The sequence below is a fragment of the Cololabis saira genome, chromosome 13 (assembly GCF_033807715.1).
Source record: "Cololabis saira isolate AMF1-May2022 chromosome 13, fColSai1.1, whole genome shotgun sequence".
NCBI lineage: Eukaryota > Metazoa > Chordata > Actinopteri > Beloniformes > Belonidae > Cololabis > Cololabis saira.
Window position 1 is genome coordinate 19,215,046 of NC_084599.1, and position 24,712 is coordinate 19,239,757.

Here is a 24,712-nt window from a genome sequence, read left to right on the forward strand (position 1 = left end):
AAAGAAAATTCCAAACCTACATGGCCCTGTGTGAAAAAGTGATTGCCCCCTAGATCTAATAACTGGTTGGGCCACCCTTAGCAGCAACAACTGCAATCACACAACTGTATTAGAAACATATCTCTTTTACATTATAAAATATGTTTTATTATTCTATCTATCTATCTACCGGTATCTATCTATCTATCTATCTATCTATCTATCTATCTATCTATCTATCTATCTATCTATCTATCTATCTATCTATCTATCTATCTATCTATCTATCTATCTATCTATCTATCTATCTATCTATCTATCTATCTATCTATCTATCTATCTATCTATCTATATCTATGTGTTAAAAGTGTGAACTCTTAACCTTGGTTTCACCTCGTGACAACGTAAAAAATGCCAGTCCGACTGTCTTTGTGGCTGCAGACAGACAGACAGACAGAAAGGGAGACCCAGGGAGGGGGGAGAGCAGCGGGAGGGAGGGGAGACTGAGGGGAGACTGAGGGAGAGGTAACCTGCACCTGCACGTGGAGGAGGATGTCTCCTCGGCTCCTTTCCCTCCTTCCTTCACTCCCAGTAGGACCATTGACAGGACTGTAGTCAGTAAGTGGACTCGGAGTTGGTCGGAGTTGGTCGGACCTCGGTCGGATGTGCGTCTCCAGGTCCAAGTTGCAGCAGGACTCTTCGCGCTGGAGATGCTGGGAGAAGAAGTGAAATTTAATCCCCAAAAATAATTACCTTTTCGTCAGGAAGCTCGTGCTCTATATCGGTAAGGGTTTTTCTAAACATAAATACACCATTTTAAATGTTGCGCTTAAACTTTTTGAGTCTTTTATTGACTTTTTCTCAAAATATATTCGGCAGCTTGTTTCTTGAGAGTTGCAATGGATATTCCGGCTACATCCTTAGGTGAGTGAAAACATGTAATGATATAAGATTAAATATATTGTAGGATACATTTTAATGGAGAAATTGGGTCAGGCTATAAATACCAAACTTTTTTTGTCTTATTTATTAAACATTTCAAAGACACTTTGCAGTCAAATGAGTCAGTATTTGCTGATTTATGGTCACGCGTTACACCAACGCAGAGCCTACGGCGGTGTAAGGTCTGCGTCGATTTAACGCAGAACCATAATTCGGGCTTTAAGTGGAGGATTTGCTCCCGCAGACGCGGGTCGCAGGGCGGTGTGCGTGGGCTGCCAGCGGCCCATCAGAGACCGGTTCCTGCTCAGAGTCACCGACGGCCTCTGGCACGAGCAGTGTGCGCGCTGCGCGGCGTGCGGGGACGCGCTCAGGACCTCCTGCTTCCTGCGGGACCGCAAACTTTACTGCAAGCGGGACTATGATGGGTGAGTCGGCTGCACGCGTCCGATTAAACTAAACAAAAAAAAAAAAAAATTACATCTTTATGTAAAAATATAACCAGTTTAAATATGGCAAGGCAAGTTTATTTATAAAGCACAATTCAAAGCAAGGTAATTCAAAGTGCTTTACATCAACATTAAAAGCGGCAAGACATAATTAGACAGTAAATAACAAATAAAATGAAATAAAATTAGGAGAAAAGAAGGTAAAATAATAAAAAGCACAAGTTGCTGAAAACTAAGGGCAGTAGAGTACCGGAGGTACACGTCTCATTCGCGGGTTTCAGTATTTAATTTAAGAGTATGCTTGAATAACAAATAAATGGTAAGAAAAGAGGTAAAATAAGAAAAAGCACAAGTTGTTAAAAAATAAGGGCAGTAGAGTACAGCAGGTAAGTAGGCTATTTAATTTAAGAGTACGCTTCAGTAAACAGTAATGTTTTTAGGCCTGATTTAAAGGATCTACAGTTGGAGCAGACCTCAGGTCTACAGGAAGTTTGTTCCACCGGTGAGGAGCAGAATAACTGAACGCTGCCTCACCTTGCTTGGTTCTGGTTCTTGGGAACCACAACAAACCAGATCCAGATGAACCTCAGGGGTCTGGGAGCTTCATAGGAACTAACTGATCAAGCATGTATTTTGGTTTAACATGAGCTAAAGTGGCCAAAAGACATTGCAGTAGTTAAAGTGCATGCTCTTCAAAACAACATCTATATGAAACTAATGTGTATTTTATTTATTCGAGGTTGAATTCAAAATATATATACGAAAAAAAGTTAAGTACACCATGTTCAGCACAAAATGACTCTACGAGCAAAAGACAGAATTGTTTTATTGAACTCTTTTAAAGGGGTTGTTAGATGTTTGCACTGATATGTTTATTAAGATGACATTCTAGTTACCGACATAAGAGACCAAAATCCTTGTATTTTCTGTTTGTATCTTAAAGAGGGTGAAAAATGATATGTGGATGTAATCAGGGATTTCTAAAAATAACAGTCTGACACTTTTACACAGCAGGAAAAGAAAGAAAAACATCTAATGGTTGAATGTCTTTTTTTTCTTAATTATTTACATACTGTTAACTTTCTCTGGATAATTTGGCCTGATGACCAAAAATGATTTTCACTAATCCGATCTTCACAACAGAACCCTTGTTCATATCTGACCTTGACTAAGAGTGTGTGTGTGTGTGTGTGTGTGTGTGTGTGTGTGTGTTGTGTGTGTGTGTGTGTGTGTGTGTGTGTGTGTGTGTGTGTGTGTGTGTGTGTGTGTGTGTGTGTGTGTGTGTGTGTGTGTGTGTGTGTGTGTGTGTGTGTGTGTGTGTGTGTGTGTGTGTGAAAGAGAGTGAAAGACAGCAACAAAAAGAAAAGAAATGAGAATTGTACTGGTTGCTTTACCATTTAGTGTACTGCACCCACAGTTAGGTCCAGAAGTAGTTGAACAAGTTTTTTTTATTTTTTTTTTATAATTATTTTACCTTTATAAGCCAACACAATAAATTTGGAATGAAAAAAAAAAGAATTGTAAACAGAGTGTCAGTTTTCTGATTTTATTTAGGAGGCTTCGCAAAAACATGGTATTAGAGATTTTTTTGAATTACAGTCGTAGTACCTTCGCTTTCAGGGTTTCAAAAGTATTCAAAAAGCTTACCGAAAAAGAATTGAACTGGCCAGGTGCAGTTGTATGGATGGATAACCCTAAAAATGTATCTGAAAGCAACTCAAGACCTTTTGGTGACAGAGTAGTTTGAATATTCTTCAACGGTCAAGTCAGTCTGATCTTGACCCAGTGGAGTAACTTTTCAGGAGCCAGAGAGGACCACAAACAAACAGCCACTGAAGGTGGCTGTCTTGAAGGCCTGACAAAGAATCTGAGCGTGAAAGCAGAGTATGGTCGTGCCCATGAGCTTCAGATGTTATGTGTTTGCCATTGACTGGAAGTCTTGCAAGTATTAGATATTATTGTTATATCTACAATTTGGTCACTTTCACATCTTTGTTTTATTTCAAATCCATTGTGGTCGTGCTTAAAGTTGTTGTCCAAATATCTCTGGACATAACTGTGGGTGCGTTTTATGAACATGTCCTGGATGGATGCTCCTACACACGTGTCACTATTGTATACGGTGACTTCCAGGAAACTTGGCACGATGCGCTGACAGAACAAGGTGACTGTAGGAGATAGGGGGTGGAGAGGGAGCTGGAATATGAGGAAACCGCTGCGTAGCTTGCCTCCACACGCCACACACACATGCACGTTAACACATTCACACCTTCACATAGGACCAGGAGTGGGGCTCAACTGACACATTGTCAAAATGTGTTAAAACGTTGAGGTCTATTGGCGTGGGAACCGCAAGCTGGGGACAACATATGGTACTCCCCACCAACCCAAAACACAGACACACAAAAAAAACACCTTACTTGCCCACTGCCTCATCATCCTCACATTCTTCCTCCAAAAATGCTCTCACCTAAACAAGAGCCAAGATGAAACACACACAGCCTAAAAGGCAGCATCTCACATTATTTCTGAACAATTTAGTGTTGGTTGTCCTGCCAAGCGGGAAGGGGAGCAGGATTATTTGCAGCATGAACGGTCCAAAATGATTTCCCAAGTTAAATCCATCACACTGGAGTCCTACGCACCCCAGATATTATGAACTTTTACGCTGCTTGAGCACCAATGTGAATTGTTTGTCAGATTTCAAAAGACAAATAGGAATCAGGGTCAATTAGTAAAAATACCAAAGTGCTCGTTCTGCTCATGATAGCAGCACTGGCTGGGCCGAAGCGCAGCACAAAGAACAGGACTGAGAGGTAATTAGGAGAGTATAGCCATATGTCAGAAGGTCTGGTGCATCCCATACCAGAGAGGTGGCGAGGATGGTGTGATTTTATTTTGGGGGACAGTGCACTCCATGAGCCCTGGCGTTATGTGCGGTGGCATCTGGAAGCTCTTTTCACAGCAGCCCCTGTGTTCAGCAAAGGGACAACACCCAGCCAACCGTAAGTTATCTGAACTGACCAATTAGTGGGAGGCCTAGTGCCAAGGCTCCACCTCCGGGTCTCTCCAGTCATCCCCATCCCGCTTCACCCCCAATAGCACACTTGCATCACCTTGTCTATGATGAGGCTTTCAAAACTGTGCCAGAGTTTGTTTTTTTTTTTCACCAAGCAAACTATGTCCCAATCCCGCCTTTTTTGATGCAGAACCGGTATGATTATTCCATACGGTGACAACATTTGTCTTTTACCACATGCTGCACCGTCTGTCTGGGTCTTGTGTTTCTTTTTCTTCCTTTTGGCGTATGTGGTCGAGTGCCACCCAGACGACTGAGTTTGGCCTCTTCTTGAAGCTACGCCACAATAATGGTAGTATTATCCAAAGTTCTTGAGTGCTGGCCTCTAACCCGACAAGCTGTATGTGCACTTGTTTACCAGTTACATCATACCGTCTGTGAACAAATAATGAACTTGTGGTTCATGTAAAAAAAAGGCACATGGAAGGAAAGAAGGATAAAATGAAGCATTGTTTGTAATCTACATGTGTATATCCCCAAAGAAGTAAAAACGGTGGAAGTGAGACATATTTTGTGAATTAGTTTTACTGTTAATATATCACCATTCTTTGATTCAGTCCACATCAGTATTTTAAAAAAGGATTAAAAGGGTTGACAACTGAGCTTTTCAATTTGCAGTAGTCTATGACAAATGTCTTTTTTCTTTATTATGATATTATTAATTCCTAAATGGGATTAAAACATCCCAGTTAAAACTATCCTCTATCTGTTTTGGTTAAACAAATTCAATTATTTACAAGAATTAAAATGGAGAAAAAAAATATGAATAGAATTTTTTTTTTGATTTTTATACATTAAATTACTCCATTATTTGACTATCAAAGTTTTTTTGATTTAGTAACAAACTGATGATGACTTCAAAAAGAAGTTATGCTTGTTCCTTGATTCATTTGCTGAGTTTAAATGGGTATTATTATCCAGTGGAAGTTTGGATCCTTGTTACTGTTGCACATATACGTATCTTAATTTACTTTCCAATTTTTTACTATACTTTTTTACTATATCTGGAGCGTGCAGACGGAAATAAGTCTACTGTGGCTGTAAGTGCCGTATCCAAGTGTTTGCACTTTTTCTGCCTGTGAAAATGACCGAAATGTTGACAAATTCTACACAACTTCATACATGTGAATGAATACCTGCATACTTGAATGACTTATTACACAACAGTACAGTAAAGTAAAGTAAAGTTTCCTATGGATCCATGTAAACACCCGATGACTACAATCAGAATCAGGATAAGACTCACTAACTTGCATATGAGTCATGGTTTTCGGGTTTCAGGGTTTTCGTGGGTGTGTAATCTTTTTTTTTGGTTTCTTATGTAGGAAAAAGTTGGAGAACCACTGAACTTGTGTATCCACTTTTATGACTTTAATCAATCACTCATTAGGCTATAACAGAATGTGAGTAAAGCAGTGTGCAGATTCCTCTGGAACCGTGTGATGTTTAGGTGAGCTGGACCGTCAGTAGGTTGAGGCTCGCCGAAGAGTTCAAGGGGCAGCTGAGCTTGGCAGCAGACTGGTTGTAAGATCAGCGGCAAGACTAGTAGCACACTTCACCTGGAGATGTGTATCTGATATGCAGCTTCTGTTGGTGTGTGAGTGTTCAGCAATGCATCCACGATAACCTGATCCAGAAACAGGATCTGTCTCTCTGCCCGTCCTCCAGACCAGCGGCCGGTTTGCCTGGCTGCCTGATTGTCAAAGGTCGGCTCTGAGGTCAGAATAAGAACAATATGAGCGGTAGAGCTCTGAGGAAACCGTGCACTTGCATGTGTGTACATTTCTGTCGGTGGGCAGGATTGCAAAATTTTGCTGACTGATTTCTCTGTAGTGATTCTGTCGCTAATTGCCTAAATCCAGCGTGACTGAGTGTTCCCGCTTTCCTTACTGAGCTGCTGATGGGCCAATCATGTTAGCGGAAACTCTGAAATATTAAACACCTTGAGCTGCCCCATAAGTATCGGAGGTACTCTTACTTTTGCATTAAAGACTCTTAAGAGAGCCGGGACTAATAAGATAAACAGGGCAAAGCGTATAATGGAACAGCAATTCTCGAAACATGAATGATCTGAAAAACATTACTGCCCGTAGTTCGCTCTCCGCTGACATGTAGCATTAGTATCACATAGAGACATCAAATCAAGTGCTCTGATGTATCACAGAGAGCCACAAACACTCAAGTTGTTTTCTCAGCCACACTTCCTTTGAAATATTTGCTCCCTGCATCTTGTGTTGCCACAGGGATGTGCGTACCACGGACGGCATGTTGGCCATTTAAAAGCGCATACCATCGAGGCTGCGGGGCAGACAACTCTGATGGGTCAAGTGGCCCGACTGGCCCTTCTGAGCTTCTGGGAATGGGCTTTACCGTTACCATAGTGACCTCAGAGCGACAGTCGAGAGATGTCAGCAATGTTTGGCTTTAGGATGTTGCAGCTCGACACCTCTCGACAGGGATCTCTCAGCAGGGGTGTTTGCTTTATGTTTAGTCTGAGCCAGTGCTTGTTTGCAAATCTGGTAACTTTTATTTGAAATATAACCTAAATTAAGCTTTTCTTAGTTTAAACTTTCTTTATTTAACTAGAGTTATTGAAATATCCAAAATTTTCAGATGAATGTAATTTATCGACTTGCTCTCCATATGGCTTTTTTCTTGGACGTAAAAAAAACTTTTGGTGTGACAAATATTCTTTCACTGTTGATCACATATGGACATCATTTCCAGTCTTTTCAAGATACAAACAGAAACTACAGAAGCTTGGCTCTCTTAAATCTAAATAAAATAGAATCCTAACTAATATTGGACACATCTTAATGGGAAAGTCTCCTTAAATAGACTTAAATCTAATAAGGGTAGTTTATGTTTTAAAGTTGTTTCTTATGAACATTGTGTATTTGTATCTTGTACATAAGATCTTGACGTCAAGTGAAATGTTTTTTTATGGCTGATGCTGACAATTAAAAAAAGAGCAATAATTGGCCTTTCAATTACTTATCAAACCATCTACCTCAAAAATCGACACTAAATGGACTGTTTGTATCTTATGAAGGGGACTGGGGTATAAATATGGGTGGATTTTTGATCCGTAGTGTGTTTCTTTGTATTTCAGGAAATTTCACTTTTTTTTTTTTTTACTGCAGCTCCTAATTCCTCTGCTTTATTAGTAACAGTTTAAAAGAAGCAAACAAACAAACCAATAAACAAAAAAGAATCCTAGATCATTGATAAACATGGGCTCTGCTAACCGACTATTATTTTTAGGTGAAAACAAAAAAGGGGGAAAGCTGTCACTTTCTCATGCCCGTGTGCTGACTGGTCTGGTGACCCAGTCCGGTCTGGAGACAAACAGCAGCTCCAGAATGATGACGCATCATCCTGCGTGACAGACCCAAGATGCCGCGGTGCCAGCCAGTGCACAATGGTCCTGCTGCTTGGGGGCCGGCTCTGCCTTTGTCCAACTCTGGTTAAGCAGACTTTAGGATAATTCCACGGATAATTCCTGGGACCAGTGGCTCAGTCTCTCCCACTGGGAGATCTGATTCTCCCGTTTTGCCTGGAGCCATGGCCTGCCGAGAGCCTTTCTCCTGCACCCCCAGGAGCACGGCCTCGGACACGGCAGTCGGAGCCACAGCAACAGTCTCTGGGGCTGAGCCCACCAGTCCTGGTTGCCAGGCGCTAAGACACACACTCAACACACCAAGGGTATGTGTCTGAGTGGTTGGTACTGGCGGAGGAGGTGGAGGAAGAGCAGAAAAGGGCTAGAAGTCAGACTGGAAGTTGTTTTGAGTGACAGCTCAACTCAGCAACATTCCCCTAGTATCCAGTATATATATATATATTTCTTATGAAGTTCCTTTTTTCCTTTTCTTAGTGTCGAAGCCATACAAACATTTTACTTGATGTAAAAAAAAAAAAACGTCTGACAATATCTGTGTATTTGTACCTGCTTTCTTTTCCAGTTTGTTTGCAGTGCATTGTGGGGGCTGTGGGGACGCCATCTCCCCTGCAGAGATGGTGATGCGCGCAGGGGCTGCTGTGTTCCACCTGCGCTGCTTCACCTGCAGCGTATGTTGCCGCCGCCTGCAGACAGGAGACAGCTGCGTCCTCAGGGAGGGACAGCTACTCTGCGCTACAGAGGACTTTCACCAGTGTCCGACCAGTCCCACATCGTCTGACACAGGTGCAGTCTGAGTGTACTTTTATTTAAGTATTTGTCACTGATTATTAATTATTAAAACACTCTTTTTTGATTGAGAAAAAGACACATTGCTTGAGTTCCTGCGGGTAGTGGATAGTGGCTGGTATGTGCATAGGTTCAGAGAAGCAGACAACCGGGAAACAAATATAATTAGGCTAAAAATCATATACTCATCATATAAGACTAAAATCAAGCTTGTTTCGTTCTGAATTATAAAATTACGAATAAAATCCTTCTTGACCGATCCATTTGGGAATAATCATCTATAATTACAGCATACATGATTTATGAACTGCTGTGCAATCAGCAGCATGTCAATAACATTTACATAATTGTGTTTATGTATTATGGAAACTTGCATGTGTTGATTCTAAGTTTTAGATTCTGAACTATTCTCTTATGAATCACAGCTATACTGACCTTCTGACCAGGAACTTATGATACGGCAGAAATTCATCCTTTGAATCATCTCCAATCATGCGTTGTTAAAGCCTCAAACATGTGATTAATGTGACATTTAAAACAACCAGCTCTACTGCGAGTGATATGAAGCAATCCACTGCTGTGGTAGCCAGGAACCACGTGCTTACTACCTTAAAAAAAACAAACACCTTAGAGCAATAATGTCCATTTAATAGTTGGCTGTCAGAGCACAGTTGGTGGTCTGAAATAAATTAAAATTTCACCCAATATCTGCAAATGGACAGTGTGATTACATCTTCAACAGAATTAGTCCATCAACTAATAATGAAGTTCAAATATTTTTTTGTAGGGGTTTTATACTTTAAGGCTACTAAAAAGGCTTTGGCGGATTACAACAATGATTTTTTTTTTTTTTAAAGCAGCTGATCCACAACTACATCCACTACTTCAATATTTCACGTTAACGCCATGAATTTTTCCCTTCATGAAAAGAATTCACATTCCCTTCTATTTCGTCACATAAATATCTTTCCAACCTTGTCCACGCTCCAGGTAAAACTGATGACGATGAAGAAGAAGAGGTAGAGTCCGGGAGGGCTACAGGCAGACGAGGTAAAGCAGATGATGTGGAGAGCAAGCGTCCCAAAAGGCCTCGCACTATTCTGAACACTCAGCAAAGACGGACCTTCAAAGCATCCTTCGAGGTGTCATCCAAGCCCTGTCGGAAGGTAGTTTTTTATTTTGTCTGTTAGCTAAATTAACTAATATGTTATCATGAACAGCTTGTGTTATTACTGCAGATGTGGGTGTGTGAGACCAAACTTCAAAAATCCAAATGCATGGCAAAAGCTGTGTTTTTTTTCCTCTTTGTTTTGATGACATAGATTTCATAACCTTGAAATGACCGATCCTTCTTTCAATTTTCCATTTAACCACCCTCCCTCTCTCCCGCTCGCTTTCCCTCCTAAACCTTAATCCAAGGTAAGAGAGACCTTGGCAGCGGAGACTGGTCTGAGCGTCCGGGTCGTGCAGGTCTGGTTCCAGAACCAAAGAGCCAAAGTAATGCACAGTACACACACACACACACACACACACACACACACACACACACACACACACACACACACACACACACACACACACACACACACACAACACACACACACACACACACACACACACACACACACACACACACACACACACACACACACAAAATCACATGTGCAGCTAATAAAAGTACTCTTTCTGCACCATGCTTGTAAGCCAGGGTGGAAATCAGCCCGGTTATCTCTTCATACAGGAATCTGATGACATCTCACAGAGAGATCATTGTAGATTAAACCCAACATTTCCTCACTCATGTGTGGCCCGTGTGTGGTTTCCCTCCCTCACTGACAGATGTCCTTTTCCTCATTGTTAATACTTTGCAACTGAGTGAACATACTTGCATGCCGGGGTGGAAGGTTACAGTAAACCGTAGGCTGCACACAAGCACACCCTTTTAATGTGGGGCCACGTATGTTGTTTAGATGAAGAAACTGGCCAGAAGACAGCAGCAGCAGGAGCAGCAGCAGACTCAGGAGCAGTGTGAACACCCCCCACATCACACAGGTATAACACTCTTGTCATTCATGACTTTTTCTTAGTAAATGTGCAGCAGCAAAAATTCATAACATGTTTTAGCTTCTGATAAGGATGTCTGTGTTTGATGTCACCCTTTCTTTGCTGTCATAGGCAGCATATTTAAAAAAAATCATGCAATAATTATGGTTAAGTTTAATTTCAAGTCCAAATGTGCAATATTTCTTCAAAAAGGTTTCAAGAGAAAAGCTACAAAATGAGAAGGGTGCAAAAAAAGGCTTGCATGATATTAAAGATTTCAAAGATTCTTTACAGAGTGAGGTTCTGAATGCCAGACAACTCTGTTTATAGAGCTTATAAGAGGCTAAGTGATTAGCAGAGGTGTCAAGTAACGAAGTACAAATACTTCGTTACGTTACTTAAGTAGAAATTTTGGTTATCTATACTTCACTGGAGTAATTATTTTTCAGACAACTTTTTACTTTTACTCCTTACATTTTCACACAATTATCTGTACTTTTTACTCCTTACATTTTTAAAACAGCCTCGTTACTCTATTTCATTTCGGCCTTTAAAAAAAAACTATCCAGTTAAATTGCTCCATCCGGATAGAGTGAATTTGGTTGTGGTTGTTTCAGATGTTCTTGTCCAGTTTTGTTCTTACATCCATTCCCTCAGATTCCTGCAACTAAACTTGGATGTACATTCCAATAAACATTAGGATAAATGATAACATGCCTCTGAAGTTTGACTTTTTGCACCATTACAATACTTATAGGCAACTAGTCATCATATCTTCTGCTCTCTGAAACACATGTTAATGCTCAATAGTACACATATATGGTTCTTTAATATATTTCCATTATACTAAGATGCATTCATTTTCAATGGCTTTTGTCCTTAATAGCTTTTTTCCCCCTTACATTACTTTTACTTTTATACTTTAAGTAGTTTTGAAACCAGTACTTTTATACTTTTACTCGAGTAAAAAACTTGAGTTGATACTTCAACTTCTACAGGAGTATTTTTAAACTCTAGTATCTATACTTCTACCTGAGTAATGAATGTGAATACTTCTGACACCTCTGGTGATTAGTGATTAGAGGACAAAGGTTCATAGACAATGATTATCACTTTGAGTGGCAGTGCCTGTCTTGTGCTTCACAGCGCCCTCCTGTGGCAGTTTGACCTCTGAGCTGAAGCATCAGGGCCTCCCTTATGCTCACACTCAGCAGCAGCATCAGATGGGACTCTCCACAATGAACAAGCAGGACTGGGACATTGACCCGTTCAGACAAGGCCTGACCCCACCTCAGATGCCTGGTGATCACATGCATCCTTACGGTAAAAGAGCTCACAGCAATGAAGCCGGGATGCAGAGTTACATGCTCATCGTCAGAATGATGTTCATTTATTTATTTGTTTATTTATTTTTAGGGTTCAAGGGTTTGTACGGGGACATGGACAGAGACCCTTTGTGTCATACGGCGGACAGTGACTGCCTCTCTCTGGCTGACTGCTCTCCACTCACCCCTATCGACCGCCTGTACTCCATGCAGGACTCATACTTCACATCCTGAGAAGATCTTTTATCTCCAGAATGCTTAGGTAGCGGAGTAATTGGACTGGGAACTATAAGAGAAGGGACAAGGGTACCTTGTGATGCCATGCAATATACCATATTCACCTCTTTAAGAAGTTCCAAATTCTTGAAAATATGGAAACCGTGCATGCTTGATGCTCTCAGACCTCTTTCTATTGCAACTGAACTTGAGATAATGAGTGCCTAAGTGCATCTAAACCTGTAAATAGCTGTATGGGTATGTGTTTGTATTTATTCTCCCAGCTTGTGTATGCTGTTCATTTTGAATGACTCAATAATAATAATTAAAAAAAAGTCAAATATGAGCCTGTGAAGTGAGTACGAAGATGGGGTATTCATGCTGAGGGTTGGACGCAGGTCAGTCCATCCTCGGCACTTATCGGTCCCATCTGGGTGACAGGTCAGTGAGCCATCTTCCTCTGGTTGTGGGTGGATGGTGAGATGGTAAAATGCTGGGCTGTGACAGCTGAGTGGGTCAGTGGCAGGTAAACATCACATCCATGCTGCCTTTATCAACGCTCACATTGTGCTTCTCGCATACTTCTGCCTTTTCCTTCCTCAAGTCCAAGAAGAGTAGGGGGAGAACGGGGGGGGACCACCCAGGCACCGTGCCCAGCTGGAATGTTCCACTCTTTTTTTGGGGGGAGGAGGTTGTTTCCAGACAACGGAGGAGCTGAAAGCTGCGTCAGGGGAGAATGCCCAGGATGACACAGAGATATGAAGACCCACTGTATCAAGTGACTCCTTGCCCCAGCCATGAACCCTTTCCTGTGCCCATCTCATATTTCCTACAATGAAATCAAACCTTGAAGAGCAGCGAGCAGCAAGTCCATGGTTAGGAACAATCTCACTGTCTGTCAATGGAGTGCGCTGCTGCCAAGCAGAACTAAATAGATGTGCAGCTGAGAATACCTCAGTGTGTGCCCCTGTGAGTACCTTTGTGTATCTGATCCAGTGTCTGCTGGCAGGTGTCTGTGCAGATGCTCAAATGGTGGAAAGATCTTTGTTTTAGGGTCGAGGGTATCTTAGTCCTTATATTTTCAGGAAAACAGGAAAAACACAGACTTGATAATCAGGGAAGGAAGCCAACGTGGTCACCTTTGAGGTATTTTCTCTGGCACATGAGAGTGGATGCAGTTGGCATGGCTGCCATCATCAGTAAGTGGTATGAGAAAAGTAATCAAACTGTGATCATACGGTCACAGCAGGCAGCAATAACCTCATTATTATTCTGATGGTAGCCAAACAGTTTCATGTCAGCAGTCAGCTATTTATTGCAGCCTTCATGCCAACCACAGGCCACTAACCCTCTGTCTTTTAACTGCTATAATTGGCTTCATGCTGTTGCAGTGCATAGACAGATGCACATGTCTTGCTGAAGACACTCCAAAGCCTTTCGCAGCACATCCTGAAGGCGTGAGGGTATCTTGATAATGCACATAGACAAGAAAGATTTTATCACTGGCAATGTAAAACACATTTTAATATTTAGAGCAGTGTAGTTTCCATGTGTTTGTGGGATCAGAGAGACCAGTGTGAAACTTCAAGCTCTTCCTATCCACTCAATGGGATGAGCTTTTGTTGTCTCTAACTTGGCTAAACTGACACTTTTTGGCACCTTTGTGATACCTGACATGTCTTAACCTTTCTTCAGACGACTGTAATGTGCACTGAGGATAAGCACCTGCCAAAGAGGATCATCTCATATTTCATTTCATTTCAATTTTATTTATTCCGTATCATGGAAATGGTAGTTCACATACATGTTCCATTCCATGATCGAAAAGGGGCAAGAAGAAGAAAGCCTTATATAACAAGCCCCTTTCTAAAAAAAAAAATATAAAAAAAAAAAAAGTATATTGTACTAGATGTGATTAGACAATGCTGAAAAAAAAAGACAAAAACGAAAATCGATAGCAGATTGATGTCCTCTATTTTTTTTTTCTGTTACCCAAAATACAAGTTGTTTCCTAAACAAAAGCTGGACACAAATACATTGTGTATCAAGTAAGACTTTTATTCAGTAATGATAAGAACAAATGAAAATTTAAATCGTAGATTTGGAAATGCTTTATTAATAACATGCAAGCATCTTGTAGTAATAATCATAGCAAATGGTAAGCAAACATTTTAAAAAAGAAGCAAAAAAAAATTAAAATTCAAATGCTGGGTTCTCTCTCTCTTCCCATGCTGCATCATCAGAGATGGACATATTTCCTGCAAAGCTCAAAATATTAGAAATGTACTCCCAGTACTTCGGTAAGTAAAAAAAGGTTGACCAGAGATGTTGCACTTTTTTTTCTTACCTCTTTTTTTAAGCCTCGTAGTGATCAATAAAGCCAGTCCCGCCAGAGCAAGTAATAAAACAGCTGCGCTTGCCCCGTAACCAGCGTAAAGCAGCAGCATCGACCCGAGTGACATACCTTCCAGACACATGAAGATATTAATCAACATTAGTCTTTACTGTTTTGTCCTCTTTTCTAGACAATACAGTCATTTAACATGTGGTAACATAGTTAATGGTTAGTATCTCCCTGGCAGCTGGTCTACCTATGCAGCTGGGCACTTGACCTCCCCAAACCCCAGCAGAGGTGCAGAGAAGTGCCGCTGAGCCATTCAGGGAGAATCCATCCTCGCAGGCAAAGAGACACTCAGAGCCAAAACTGAAATTTGCCAGTGGATGGGAGCAGTTCATACGCAGGGGTATGGACAAGGCGCGGACGACCTCACACTGTACCGCTGACAACAACAGGAAATGAAATGATGTCACAAACTCAGATTTTCAGTTACGCATATGCTGAGACAAAATTCATGATTTCAAGGTAAAGATAAAAAAGGCACTCACGCTGGCAGGTGGGTAGATCCTGACTCCAGTGGCCGGATGTGTTGCATGACAGAGCTGAAGTTCCTCTCAACCAGAAGCCTTCACTGCACTGGAAGTCACAGTGTGATCCATAACTGAAAGGAGAGTTCAGATGGCTGCAGTTCATCCTCCCGTGCTGCGGTGAGTCCAGCAGAGGGCACCAACGGGCTGCAAGTAACATTTAAGACGGTTTCACTGCACCCATATTGTAATGAGGAGGAGTTATTTCTCACGAGAACTCTCATTGACACAAACATGTGACGTATTAATGAGCGATAGATTAATTTATGAACACATTTAATCCCACACCCACACTCTTTTTTGAATGTATTACCATGACAACGAGCTGTGTCTTTGCTCCAGGTGCCTGCAGATGTGCACTCTGTGACAGGTGTACCGGTCAGGAAAAAGCCTTCCTCACATCGTGATGAGCACCGAGCACCAAAACTCAACTCTCCATGGGGACCAGAGCAAACTAATAACCCATGAGCAGGAGAGCTTAGAGTGGGACACCTTTGAGCTGAAGGACAAATAGAGATGAAGAGAGAGATTTGGAAGTCTGTCTTGGTAAAGAAATGCAGATACACTGTAACATCTGTGCAGCTGTGAGAGGTTGTTTCTTCCTGTGCAATGTGGGATATCTTTGCTCCACATGACCAGAGAGCAGTGGCGTCAATTCAGTGGAAGCTAAAGGTATGGCAAGGTTACGAGTCACAGAACTTAACTAGAGTATCAATCAACACGTCCAGCAAATACTCATCACAGAAGTCTGCTATGTAGCTTATCTGTGTGGTCAAGAAAATTGGAACTTTTTCAAATGCAGTCTCGCTCACTGCAAAAACTCAAAAATTATTTTGAATTTAACTTATTTCTAGTTAAAATGTCTAATTTTTTGTCAAAAAATCTCATTACACTTAAAACAAGAGTAATCACCAGAAAAATAACTTGTTATTTGACCATTTTCACCTGTTTCAAGTACATTTTCACTTGAAATAAGTAGAAAAATCTGCCAGTGGGACAAGATTTATCTTCTCATTACAAGCAAAAAAATCTTGTTCCACTGGCAGATTTTTGTACTTATTTCAAGTGAAAATCTACTTGAAACAGGTGAAAATGGTTGTTTTTGAGTCTTGTCTTAAATGTAATGAGATTTTTTTTGACTAAAAATTAGACATTTTAACTAGAAATAAGATAAATATTCTTGTTAAGATTTTGAGTTTTTGCAGTGTATAATAACTAGTGGAATTGGTCATGTTGTTCTGATTTGCATTTGTAGTTATTCTATATGTATTAAGTAATAGAATAATCAATACAAATAGACACAGAGTAATTCCATAAATGTATTAAAAAAACAAACATTTACATTTTCCCTTGAAGCCAAGGTGTGGCGGCTGCCATACCTTGCCATACCCAATTGACGCCCCTGCCAGAGAGGGGCAATCTGTGCCCGCGGTTCCGTTCAGGACCAAGCCCTCCTCACAGTTTGAGGAACACCGACAATCAAAACTGAACTCTCCATGTGTCATACACAGTTACAGTTTCGTTTCCCCTTACCAAGGCATTGAGGAACGTCGGTGCTCCAACTGCTCAGAGATGTGCACTCAGTTTCTGCTTTCCCATTCAAAATAAACCCCTTCTGACAGGTTGATGTACACTGAAAACCAAAACTAAACTTCCCATGTGGACCAGAGCAGACTAAAGAACCATGTGAGGGGTTCAGAGTGGGACATTTTAGCTTTTTATAGCAGACAATGTCATTAGGTGTAATCAAGCATTTGAACAGTGTGTAAAGCTTGACATTACATGCTGCATATATTTATTGATTTGAATGTGGATTTTTAGCATTTTCGTTACCATGGAGGATTGTGCTCCACATGCTCTGAGAGGTGCACTGAATTTCAGCCACCCCACTCAGGACAAAACCCTCCTCACAAGTTGTTGTGCAACAGGAACCAAAACTGAACTTTCCACGAGGGTCAAAACCGTTTAAAGCACCGTGAAGTGAGTGGGGCATTGCTTAGCTGGGGTGGAGTCAAAAAGAGAGGGACTGCCTAGCTCAGATGAACAGTTAACTCTCAAGCTTGGGTTTTCAGTCCGGCAATAGAAATATGGGGATTTAAAGGTTCATTTACCCAAGCAAACTGGAACGTTTACTTTCCATGCACCTGCAGAGGTGCACTCTGTGTCAGCTGTTCCATTCAGAAGAAAACCATTATGGCAGGTGGTCGTACAACGAGAACCAAAACTGAACTCTCCATGAGGCCTAGAGCACACCATGGAGCCATGAGGGGGAGGGTTCAGAGTTGGACATCTCTGAGCTGGGGAGGAACAGACACGGGAGCAAACAAATCTATAGTTATACAAGTAATTATACATTATTAGATTATACAGGTTTGGATGCATAAATGTTGCATATTCTTACACATGCAGTGTGGGATATCATCACTCCAAATGCCCAGGGATGTGCATTCAGTACTGGCTGTCCCATTCAGTAGAAATCCCACATCACATTTTGTTGAGCATCGAGCACCAAAACTGAAGGGGCCGTTGGGGTCAGAACATGACAGGGAGCCATGGGGAGGAGAAGCGAGTGACTCACATGTCTTAGCTTAAACGATGATAAATAAGAGTCAAATTACTCACACATTAAATACACAACATTGTAAATGAGAAAGAAAAAATTAAACGGAAGCTGAAAGAGCAATCAAAACAGGCTGTGCAGTATTTATACACATTAAAATTTCAGTACTTAGTGTTCACATGTGTTCATACCCAGGCAAACAGGAAGTGCGTGAGTCCAGTTGCCCTGTGGGGAGCATTCCGTCATGTTTGTGCCAGTCAGATAAAATCCTTCGTTACATTCCACTGTGCATGTTGATTTATAGCTGTATGGTTTTATTGGGTCCTGGCATTCAATAAAGGCATGGGGGGGAGCCCGTAGACTGTGGCACTGGATCACTAAAATAGAAGAGACACCGTTATGATTCTGTTTTAACTTCATTGAAGATGACGTTAGAAATCAAATGACCCACCTGCACACATGGGTGCAAGTTTGCTCCACTGCCCCGAAGCCAGACAGGTGAGTGTGTCATCAGCGGTCAGGTAGTAGCCCTCCTGGCAGCTGAAGGTACACTGCGAGCCAAAGGAGAAAGGCTCCACGGTGTCTACACATGTCATGTTTCCAGCATGTGGAGGGACAACTGGGGAGCACTTTTTCACTGGAGTGGGACACAGATATTATGTAAAGCCAACAGAATTCAGATCTATACCGGTACGTAGGTTTTAACTCCACCTTTAACAAACATTGTCTGAATTCCTGGCAAAGGTATGAATAATCGTGCTACAGCCATTCATAGCCAAGGGGAACACTAAGTACCTACACACATGAGATCACAATGCTGTTTGATGATGAATGCAGACAAAAATGAGTGTGAAGTAAAGTGGCGACTGGTGTGACATGAAACTAATCTGCTGTGCAGTCTGGACAGGAAGTGACCTTGTTCTGACTCCTGTTATGTATAAAGTAAAAGGTGACAGTCGAGCTTTCAACAGTGTTCAGCGTGGGCAGTTGCAGCGGGGCTTTACGGTAAAACTAATTGAAAGTTTAAACACAGTTCTGTCAAATTTACATTCGAATCCAATGGCAGTTACTTTACCTGTGCATGCTGGGATACTAGCCGTCCACTGACCACTGTGGTCACACTGTGTGTGGTCCTGTCCAATGAGCTCGTAGCCTTCTTGACATCGGAACTCGCAGGTGGAGTTGTAGCTGTACGGTTTGATCGGGTGGCTGCAGTTCATCGTGCCCCCGATGAGGTCGGTGTGGTTCAGAACAGAACACTGCTCAGCTGCGATAGACAGTAAAAAAAATATTTCCCTTGCAGCTTTTATACGGGAAATAACAATTATTTCAGCCTTGTTGGTCCTGCTATGATTATACCTTGACAAATAGGAACAGGGCGGCTCCAGTGTCCACTGGCTTGGCAAACCAGCTCGGGCTCACCTACCATCCGAAAGCCAAGTTTACAATGGAAACTGCAGGAAGAGTTGAAACCGTTGGACCCAAAGGGGTCGAAACATTTGTGGGAACCTTGTTGAGGATCTGCTAGGGGTTTACATGTGATTGCTAAAGAGAGAACAAACAAAACATGTTGTTTCAGTTGTGGGAGGCAGAGGCTTTTTTAAATGTGTTTTATAAGTCAAACAAAAATGTTTTAACAATGTACTGAGGAACAAATCAACGGTAACATGATAGGGAATTATCAGTGAACGGATCTCAAGTAAATCAAGGATTTTACAACTAAGCGTGATAAAAATATGTGGAAAATCTGAAAATGCACAGGTTTATTGAACGTTTTAATATTTATGTCAAAACATTTTGTTCTGCCAGATGTTGAGAACTTGTGTAGATTTAATATTCATGAGGACGTGGAGAAACATCTTAAAATAAAATAAGCACAGAACAGACGGAAGACTTTTTTGATTAATCATACATTGCATCAGATAGATAGAGAAAATATAACGATAATCCATATACATTTCAAAGCCGCTTAATGCTCAGACTAAATTTACTCAAGAAAAAGTTGATTTTTAGAGTGAACTCCCTGAGAACAGAACTCAGGTTTAATTCTTTTTGAGGAAACTATTGAATGCAGATGTTTGATATTAATCAAGATTACATTAAAATTAAATAGTAATTCAATTTTATACTATATCTAATTAAATGTCATGGCATTTCATTGGGACACTTCTTTGTGACACCTTTGACATCTTCAGTTTGAATGAACTCTTATATTAAAGACTTTGCGCAACGAATGATAAAGAAAAGGGCTCCCGTTATTTTGCATTGCTAAGTTAGACACAACATCTCTCACCCTCTGTACAGCGTGGACCCAAGAATCCAGGATGGCACTTGCAGGTGTAACCCCCCACAGTCTCCACACAGTCTGCATGAGCGCTACAGGACATGTGCGTGCATGAAGCTGTGGGAATATAGAAAGAGGTCTTAGATTTTGTGATGAATTTACAACAATCAGATTAGTTTAAGTATCAATCAAAAATAAAGTGTTACCACTGAAGCAGGCAATCCCCTTTTGTTTAAGGCAATTCTCATTGTTCCACTTGGCTGTGTCTTTGTCCCTCTTGATGTACATCTCCACACAGTCCTGACCAGGTATGGCATCTGGCTCTCCTGTAGCCCAATTTTGATTTTCCTCTGGCACATTTTTATTGCTTCCTGACCAGATCCACTCTCCATCCACTTTTTCAATCCCTATCCAGTAATATTTGGAGTTAAATGGCAGGAAATTGTTGAGAAATTCGACCTCCTCCTGGCTCCGGATGTTCACCATGTCGATGAAGTGATCCCGGCACCACTGGCGGGCCTCTTTCCATTCCTGGTTCGGACCACGACTATAGTTGTAGCTCCATGCCTGTGCCCCTCCTCCACGGTTCAGGTCTGAGATGTAACATGAACATACACTGTAGTAAGTCAAAAGTGAACAGGTGAACAAAAGAGTTTGATTCCCGGAGGATCCAGACTCACCTCTGGTGAACAGAATCAATGCTCCCGTCAGCACCCAGTAAAGCAAGTGTTCTCTGATTCCAAATGACATCTGGAATAATAGCAATGACAGCTGTAACCGCGCAATATAGACTGTGAAGATGTATTTGAATGAACAACCTTTGCACTGATACTGCAGTCTTACCATTTTTCTGTCTTCAGCCACTCATTCTTCTCTTTGCACCTTCTGGTCTTTGCAGGGACTCAACAGCAAAATCAGATTGTTTCTCCTTCGGGGAATGAGCCAATATTCAATTTTGAAATAAGACATCTACCACAATTTCCTGTTAGGAGGGGTATCACCCAACAGTGCAAGATATTCTGGGAACACACACGCAATCGCACACACATCCTCATGAATACGTTAATAAATGATTCAAATTCAATCATATTTATTTTGAAAAGATTCTGCATGAACACCAGTGGTTGAGTAAAATACACACGTTCATGACAAAAACATTATGCACACACAGATGATGTGTGTCCATGAATCATATCAACTGTACCCTTTATCATGATGCAAATCAGACTAAGCTTAATGATAGATGTTCAATAAAACCGCAGTTTGTGGTTAGATTTGCTAATTCATTTAAAAAAGTTTGAATATATGCAGAGTTTATATTATTGTAGATATTTTTTATTTGACATAAGTGGGGTTCCAGTCGTCTCTTATCCATCTAGATCACTGGGTGGAGCTGCTGGATCTTCAGGTTGTCTATAAAACACAAGAAGATTCGCAGAACTGTGTTACAATGCTCAGGAAGGCAGGGTGGAGCTGCTTTGGACTAAGGAGCTTATTTCAACACTGACCTTTCTTGGGCAACTTTCTTTCCTGTTAGAAATGACAAGACAAACTGATTAGGTGTGTTGCAAACAGAAGCCTGCATCTCTTATTTCTGTGAGACATAGTACAGAAGTACTAACTTTTTCTGCGTTTCATCCAGCAGAAACAGATGCAGAGGAAGGAAGACAAGGTTCCACATCCAGCTACAGCCATCAGTGCCCTTTTATAGCCTGTTGAAAATAATCACAATATCAATTCTTTTTTTTAAAAGTGCTTTTTTATGCTGCAGTTACAGTATACAGTCTTTCAAGGTGTTATAGTAGATTAAAGTAATTTATTGGCAGAACAGTTCTGATAGATTAAAGAAGCAGTGCATTTAATGGTTGGCCATGGTTTGAATTATTATCAGCTATTTATAATTTTTTCTAACTCACAGACTCACCCAAGCAAACAGGTCTCGGGCCACTCCACTGCCCTGCAGCCGTGCAGCTCACATCTGACGAGCCAATCATGAAGAAGCCCAGGGGGCATTTGAACTGGCAGGTTGTGTTGAAAGTCTGGCCTCCTTCTGAGCAGTTAAGGTGTCCGTAATCAGGCTGAGAGAGAGGGGGGCATTTCAGAGCTGGAGGCACACACAGGTTAACAAATAAGCCAGATACCATTGTGTTATAGGTTTCTAATGTGAAAACATATGATTTGTTTAAGAGCACATACATGTAAATAAATGCATATGAAGTCATTGTGTTGATAATCCTCATAGCAGAGGCAACAAAAATAGCACATTGCATGACTTGCTTCAGTTGGAGGTATATATTTCCTCACGTTAAGCCAATTTTAAACTTTAATTTCACATACTTACGCACACAAACAGATATTTGGCTACTCCAGAACCCAGTAGCATTACAGGTCGTATCTGATGAGCCATTCACAAAGAAGCCAGGGGAGCATTTGAACTGGCAGGTTGTGTTGAATCTCAGACTTCCTTCTGAGCAGCTAAAGTTTCCATTATCAGGTTGAGATAGAGGAGGGCATTTTACAGCTGGGGGCACAAACAGGTTAAACACATATCCAGTTATGTAACAGCTTATATACTACAACAGCTTTTTCTTTTGTAAAATGACACAGTTAAAATGACATAAATGCTGATGCTTGTGTTTTGAATAGTACTTTTCTGAGAAAGCCTTATCCTCAGGCAGGTTTGAGGAAATGAAAGGAAACAGATGCAGCGTTGAATGCTGTGAGTGAGAGCCGTATGAGTAGTTCATGTTGAGGATACAGTACGGTGTGGAAAGCGATAACAATTTGCCAGATGTCAATTAGAAAGAGATCTAGTGCAGGATAAGCTTTTGGCATTCCTCAGCTTTGACAAATTGAACACGACCTTGCTCAGCATGTTGCCCGCATATCACCTATTGTGCCACACATTACTAATACATCACAAATGTCAAAAATTAAAATAGAATTTGTGAGGAGAATGTAGAAAATACTGCTCATCTTGCACCTTCAGGTTAGTGTTTCAATCTCCAACCTTGACACATACTGCAGTGTCCTTGAGCAAGACACTTCACTCCACCTTCGCTTGATATGATTTCTTAATACTTTGTGTATATGTAAATAATAATAATAAGAAGAAGAAGAAGAAGAAGAAAAAGAAGAGCTGCACAAGTGTACATCTGGGAGTGACAAGGACACTGTGAAGAGCCTTGTTGGACCAAAAACAAGTTAAAAAAGTATTAGAAGAAAGAGCTTGAGGATGTGAGTTTTAAGATGTGCACCAAAAAAGGGAGAACCTGACTCTTAAATAAACATCTACATAATAAATTGACATTTTCACCTCACCTGTTTCACACCTGCCTCCCTGAAAGCCAGGATCACAGTTGCAGATTGTATGGTTAATGGTCTCCACGCACTTTCCGTTTTCACATGAGTTTCCATTACATTGGGCTTTTAGACAGAAAAGTCCTCCATCACAAATGAATCCATCACACTTTTAGTTATATGCAGTAGTCAATATTTAAAGTGGATTGACACATTTCATCAATGTTGTCCTTATACAAGAATGGATATTTTTCAAATTCTGCATAACGCGACTACTGTATATATATATGTATATGTATTTTAATCTTAGACAAATAATTGGCTTAACATACCTTCATAACAGACTGCATATTTTTTGTGTTCACATTTCTCATCATTCCATTTCCCTCGGTTGGGGCCATTGTTGACGTAGAGCTCCACACAAAACTCGTTCTCGTAGTTGTTGTTGGGCTCATTTGCAGCCCATGAGTGCTTACCCATCCATGTACTGTTATTCCCAATCCATTTCCAAGTGTCATTCAGTCGCTTTTTGGTGATTCCAATCCAGTAATATGGGCTCGTATTCCTGTCTGGTAGGAGGGAGACCAAATAATCATTCTCTGTCTGGTTTTGGATCACCACCAGGTCTGTGAAGTTGTCCCGGCACCACTTTCTGGACTCGGTCCAGTTCATTGGGACCTTTGAGAAGTGATACGTCAAGCCAAATGTAGTCTCAGCCAAGGAGCAGCCTAAAAAACGATAATAATGTGACAATGTGATAATTCACGTAAAACCCACATTAATGTTTACTCAGCAAATCCACATTTTGCTATCGCGTGAATACCCACTGAGGATAAATATTGCCGTCCACTTCATCTTCAGTTGGCAACTGGTTGTCTGTTTTGATGAAAAGTAAGAAGATAAGTACATATCTATGGATACAATTTTCATGAATGAATTAATGTTTTTTCTTACTTACCCAGAAGAGATCTTGAAAATGTTTATTTTCAATAAAAAGAAAAAAATAATGTTAAGAACATAAAATGTTATACAACAACAGTCCAACATGAATGCATGTTAGTTTGCTGCAACAAGATGTTGGTGTCAGAGTTTTATACTTTCTCTTTGGCAGTTTAAACCAACATTGTGACATAATACCTGGATGTTTATCCAGACTAAATAAAAATGATGAATGGCTTGCCGAGGGATTTAACGACTTGGTTTGTTTGAACAAATCATTTTTGGGAAATTACATGTGTTTCTTATAAAGATGGATTTAGGGGCAGATAAATAAATATAGAAATCAAGGAATTATAATGCAATAATTGCAGTATAATTCCATGAAGGCTTCGATCATCATCTTAGGGGGCTGAATTTATTTACTGATTTCCAGAAAAATCACAAGCTGGGGATCAGTTATTTCAATATTTTTTAAATGATGTAGCTTA

General features: G+C 40.8%; 3 protein-coding genes across 4 annotated transcripts; 1 reads left to right on the forward strand and 2 right to left on the reverse strand.

Moving 5' to 3' along the window:
• The first annotated feature begins 878 nt into the window (after positions 1 to 878).
• Positions 879 to 12,500, forward strand: lmx1a (LIM homeobox transcription factor 1, alpha). The gene is made up of 8 exons (XM_061738972.1): positions 879 to 903; positions 1,166 to 1,346; positions 8,409 to 8,629; positions 9,623 to 9,798; positions 10,052 to 10,129; positions 10,603 to 10,684; positions 11,822 to 11,998; positions 12,092 to 12,500. The coding sequence occupies exons 1-8, from the start codon at positions 879 to 881 to the stop codon at positions 12,232 to 12,234; spliced, it is 1,083 nt and encodes a 360-aa protein (XP_061594956.1). The 3' UTR covers positions 12,235 to 12,500.
• Positions 12,501 to 14,315: 1,815 nt separating this feature from the next.
• Positions 14,316 to 20,893, reverse strand: selp (selectin P). Its single transcript, XM_061737116.1, has 15 exons — positions 20,829 to 20,893; positions 20,666 to 20,735; positions 20,192 to 20,578; positions 19,995 to 20,102; positions 19,061 to 19,246; positions 18,777 to 18,968; positions 18,153 to 18,338; positions 17,893 to 18,078; positions 17,543 to 17,728; positions 17,249 to 17,438; positions 16,675 to 16,853; positions 15,103 to 15,288; positions 14,808 to 14,996; positions 14,564 to 14,686; positions 14,316 to 14,474 (listed from the first exon to the last, which is right to left on the reverse strand). Exons 1-15 carry the CDS (start codon positions 20,829 to 20,831, stop codon positions 14,410 to 14,412), a joined length of 2,436 nt encoding a protein of 811 aa, XP_061593100.1. The 5' UTR covers positions 20,832 to 20,893; the 3' UTR covers positions 14,316 to 14,409.
• Positions 20,894 to 21,015: 122 nt separating this feature from the next.
• Positions 21,016 to 24,156, reverse strand: LOC133457785 (L-selectin-like). Of its 2 annotated transcripts, none has more exons than XM_061737120.1 (8): positions 24,113 to 24,156; positions 23,618 to 24,013; positions 23,307 to 23,411; positions 22,331 to 22,506; positions 21,910 to 22,063; positions 21,608 to 21,697; positions 21,494 to 21,515; positions 21,016 to 21,398 (listed from the first exon to the last, which is right to left on the reverse strand). In XM_061737120.1, the coding sequence occupies exons 1-8, from the start codon at positions 24,138 to 24,140 to the stop codon at positions 21,353 to 21,355; spliced, it is 1,017 nt and encodes a 338-aa protein (XP_061593104.1). In that variant the 5' UTR covers positions 24,141 to 24,156; the 3' UTR covers positions 21,016 to 21,352. The 2 variants fall into 2 exon arrangements, with proteins under 2 accessions (XP_061593104.1, XP_061593103.1); XM_061737119.1 differs by having other exon boundaries at positions 21,910 to 22,089; positions 22,327 to 22,506.
• Positions 24,157 to 24,712: the final 556 nt, after the last annotated feature.

Bases quoted from the DNA above. Each gene is read 5' to 3' on its own strand.
- lmx1a (XM_061738972.1), top strand. From the start codon at position 879: ATGGATATTCCGGCTACATCCTTAG. The intron at 9,799-10,051 runs GTAGTTTTTTAT...CCTTAATCCAAG, and splicing joins CATCCAAGCCCTGTCGGAAG to GTAAGAGAGACCTTGGCAGC. The intron at 10,130-10,602 runs GTAATGCACAGT...TATGTTGTTTAG, and splicing joins TCCAGAACCAAAGAGCCAAA to ATGAAGAAACTGGCCAGAAG.
- selp (XM_061737116.1), bottom strand. The intron at 20,579-20,665 runs GTGAGTCTGGAT...GTTACATCTCAG, and splicing joins ATTGATTCTGTTCACCAGAG to ACCTGAACCGTGGAGGAGGG. The intron at 15,289-16,674 runs GTAAGGGGAAAC...TGTTACTTGCAG, and splicing joins CGACGTTCCTCAATGCCTTG to CCCGTTGGTGCCCTCTGCTG.
- LOC133457785 (XM_061737119.1), bottom strand. From the start codon at position 24,140: ATGAAGTGGACGGCAATATTTATCCTCA. The intron at 21,516-21,607 runs GTTAGTACTTCT...CATTTCTAACAG, and splicing joins CTGGATGAAACGCAGAAAAA to GAAAGAAAGTTGCCCAAGAA. The intron at 21,399-21,493 runs GTCAGTGTTGAA...TGTGTTTTATAG, and splicing joins AAGAAAGTTGCCCAAGAAAG to ACAACCTGAAGATCCAGCAG.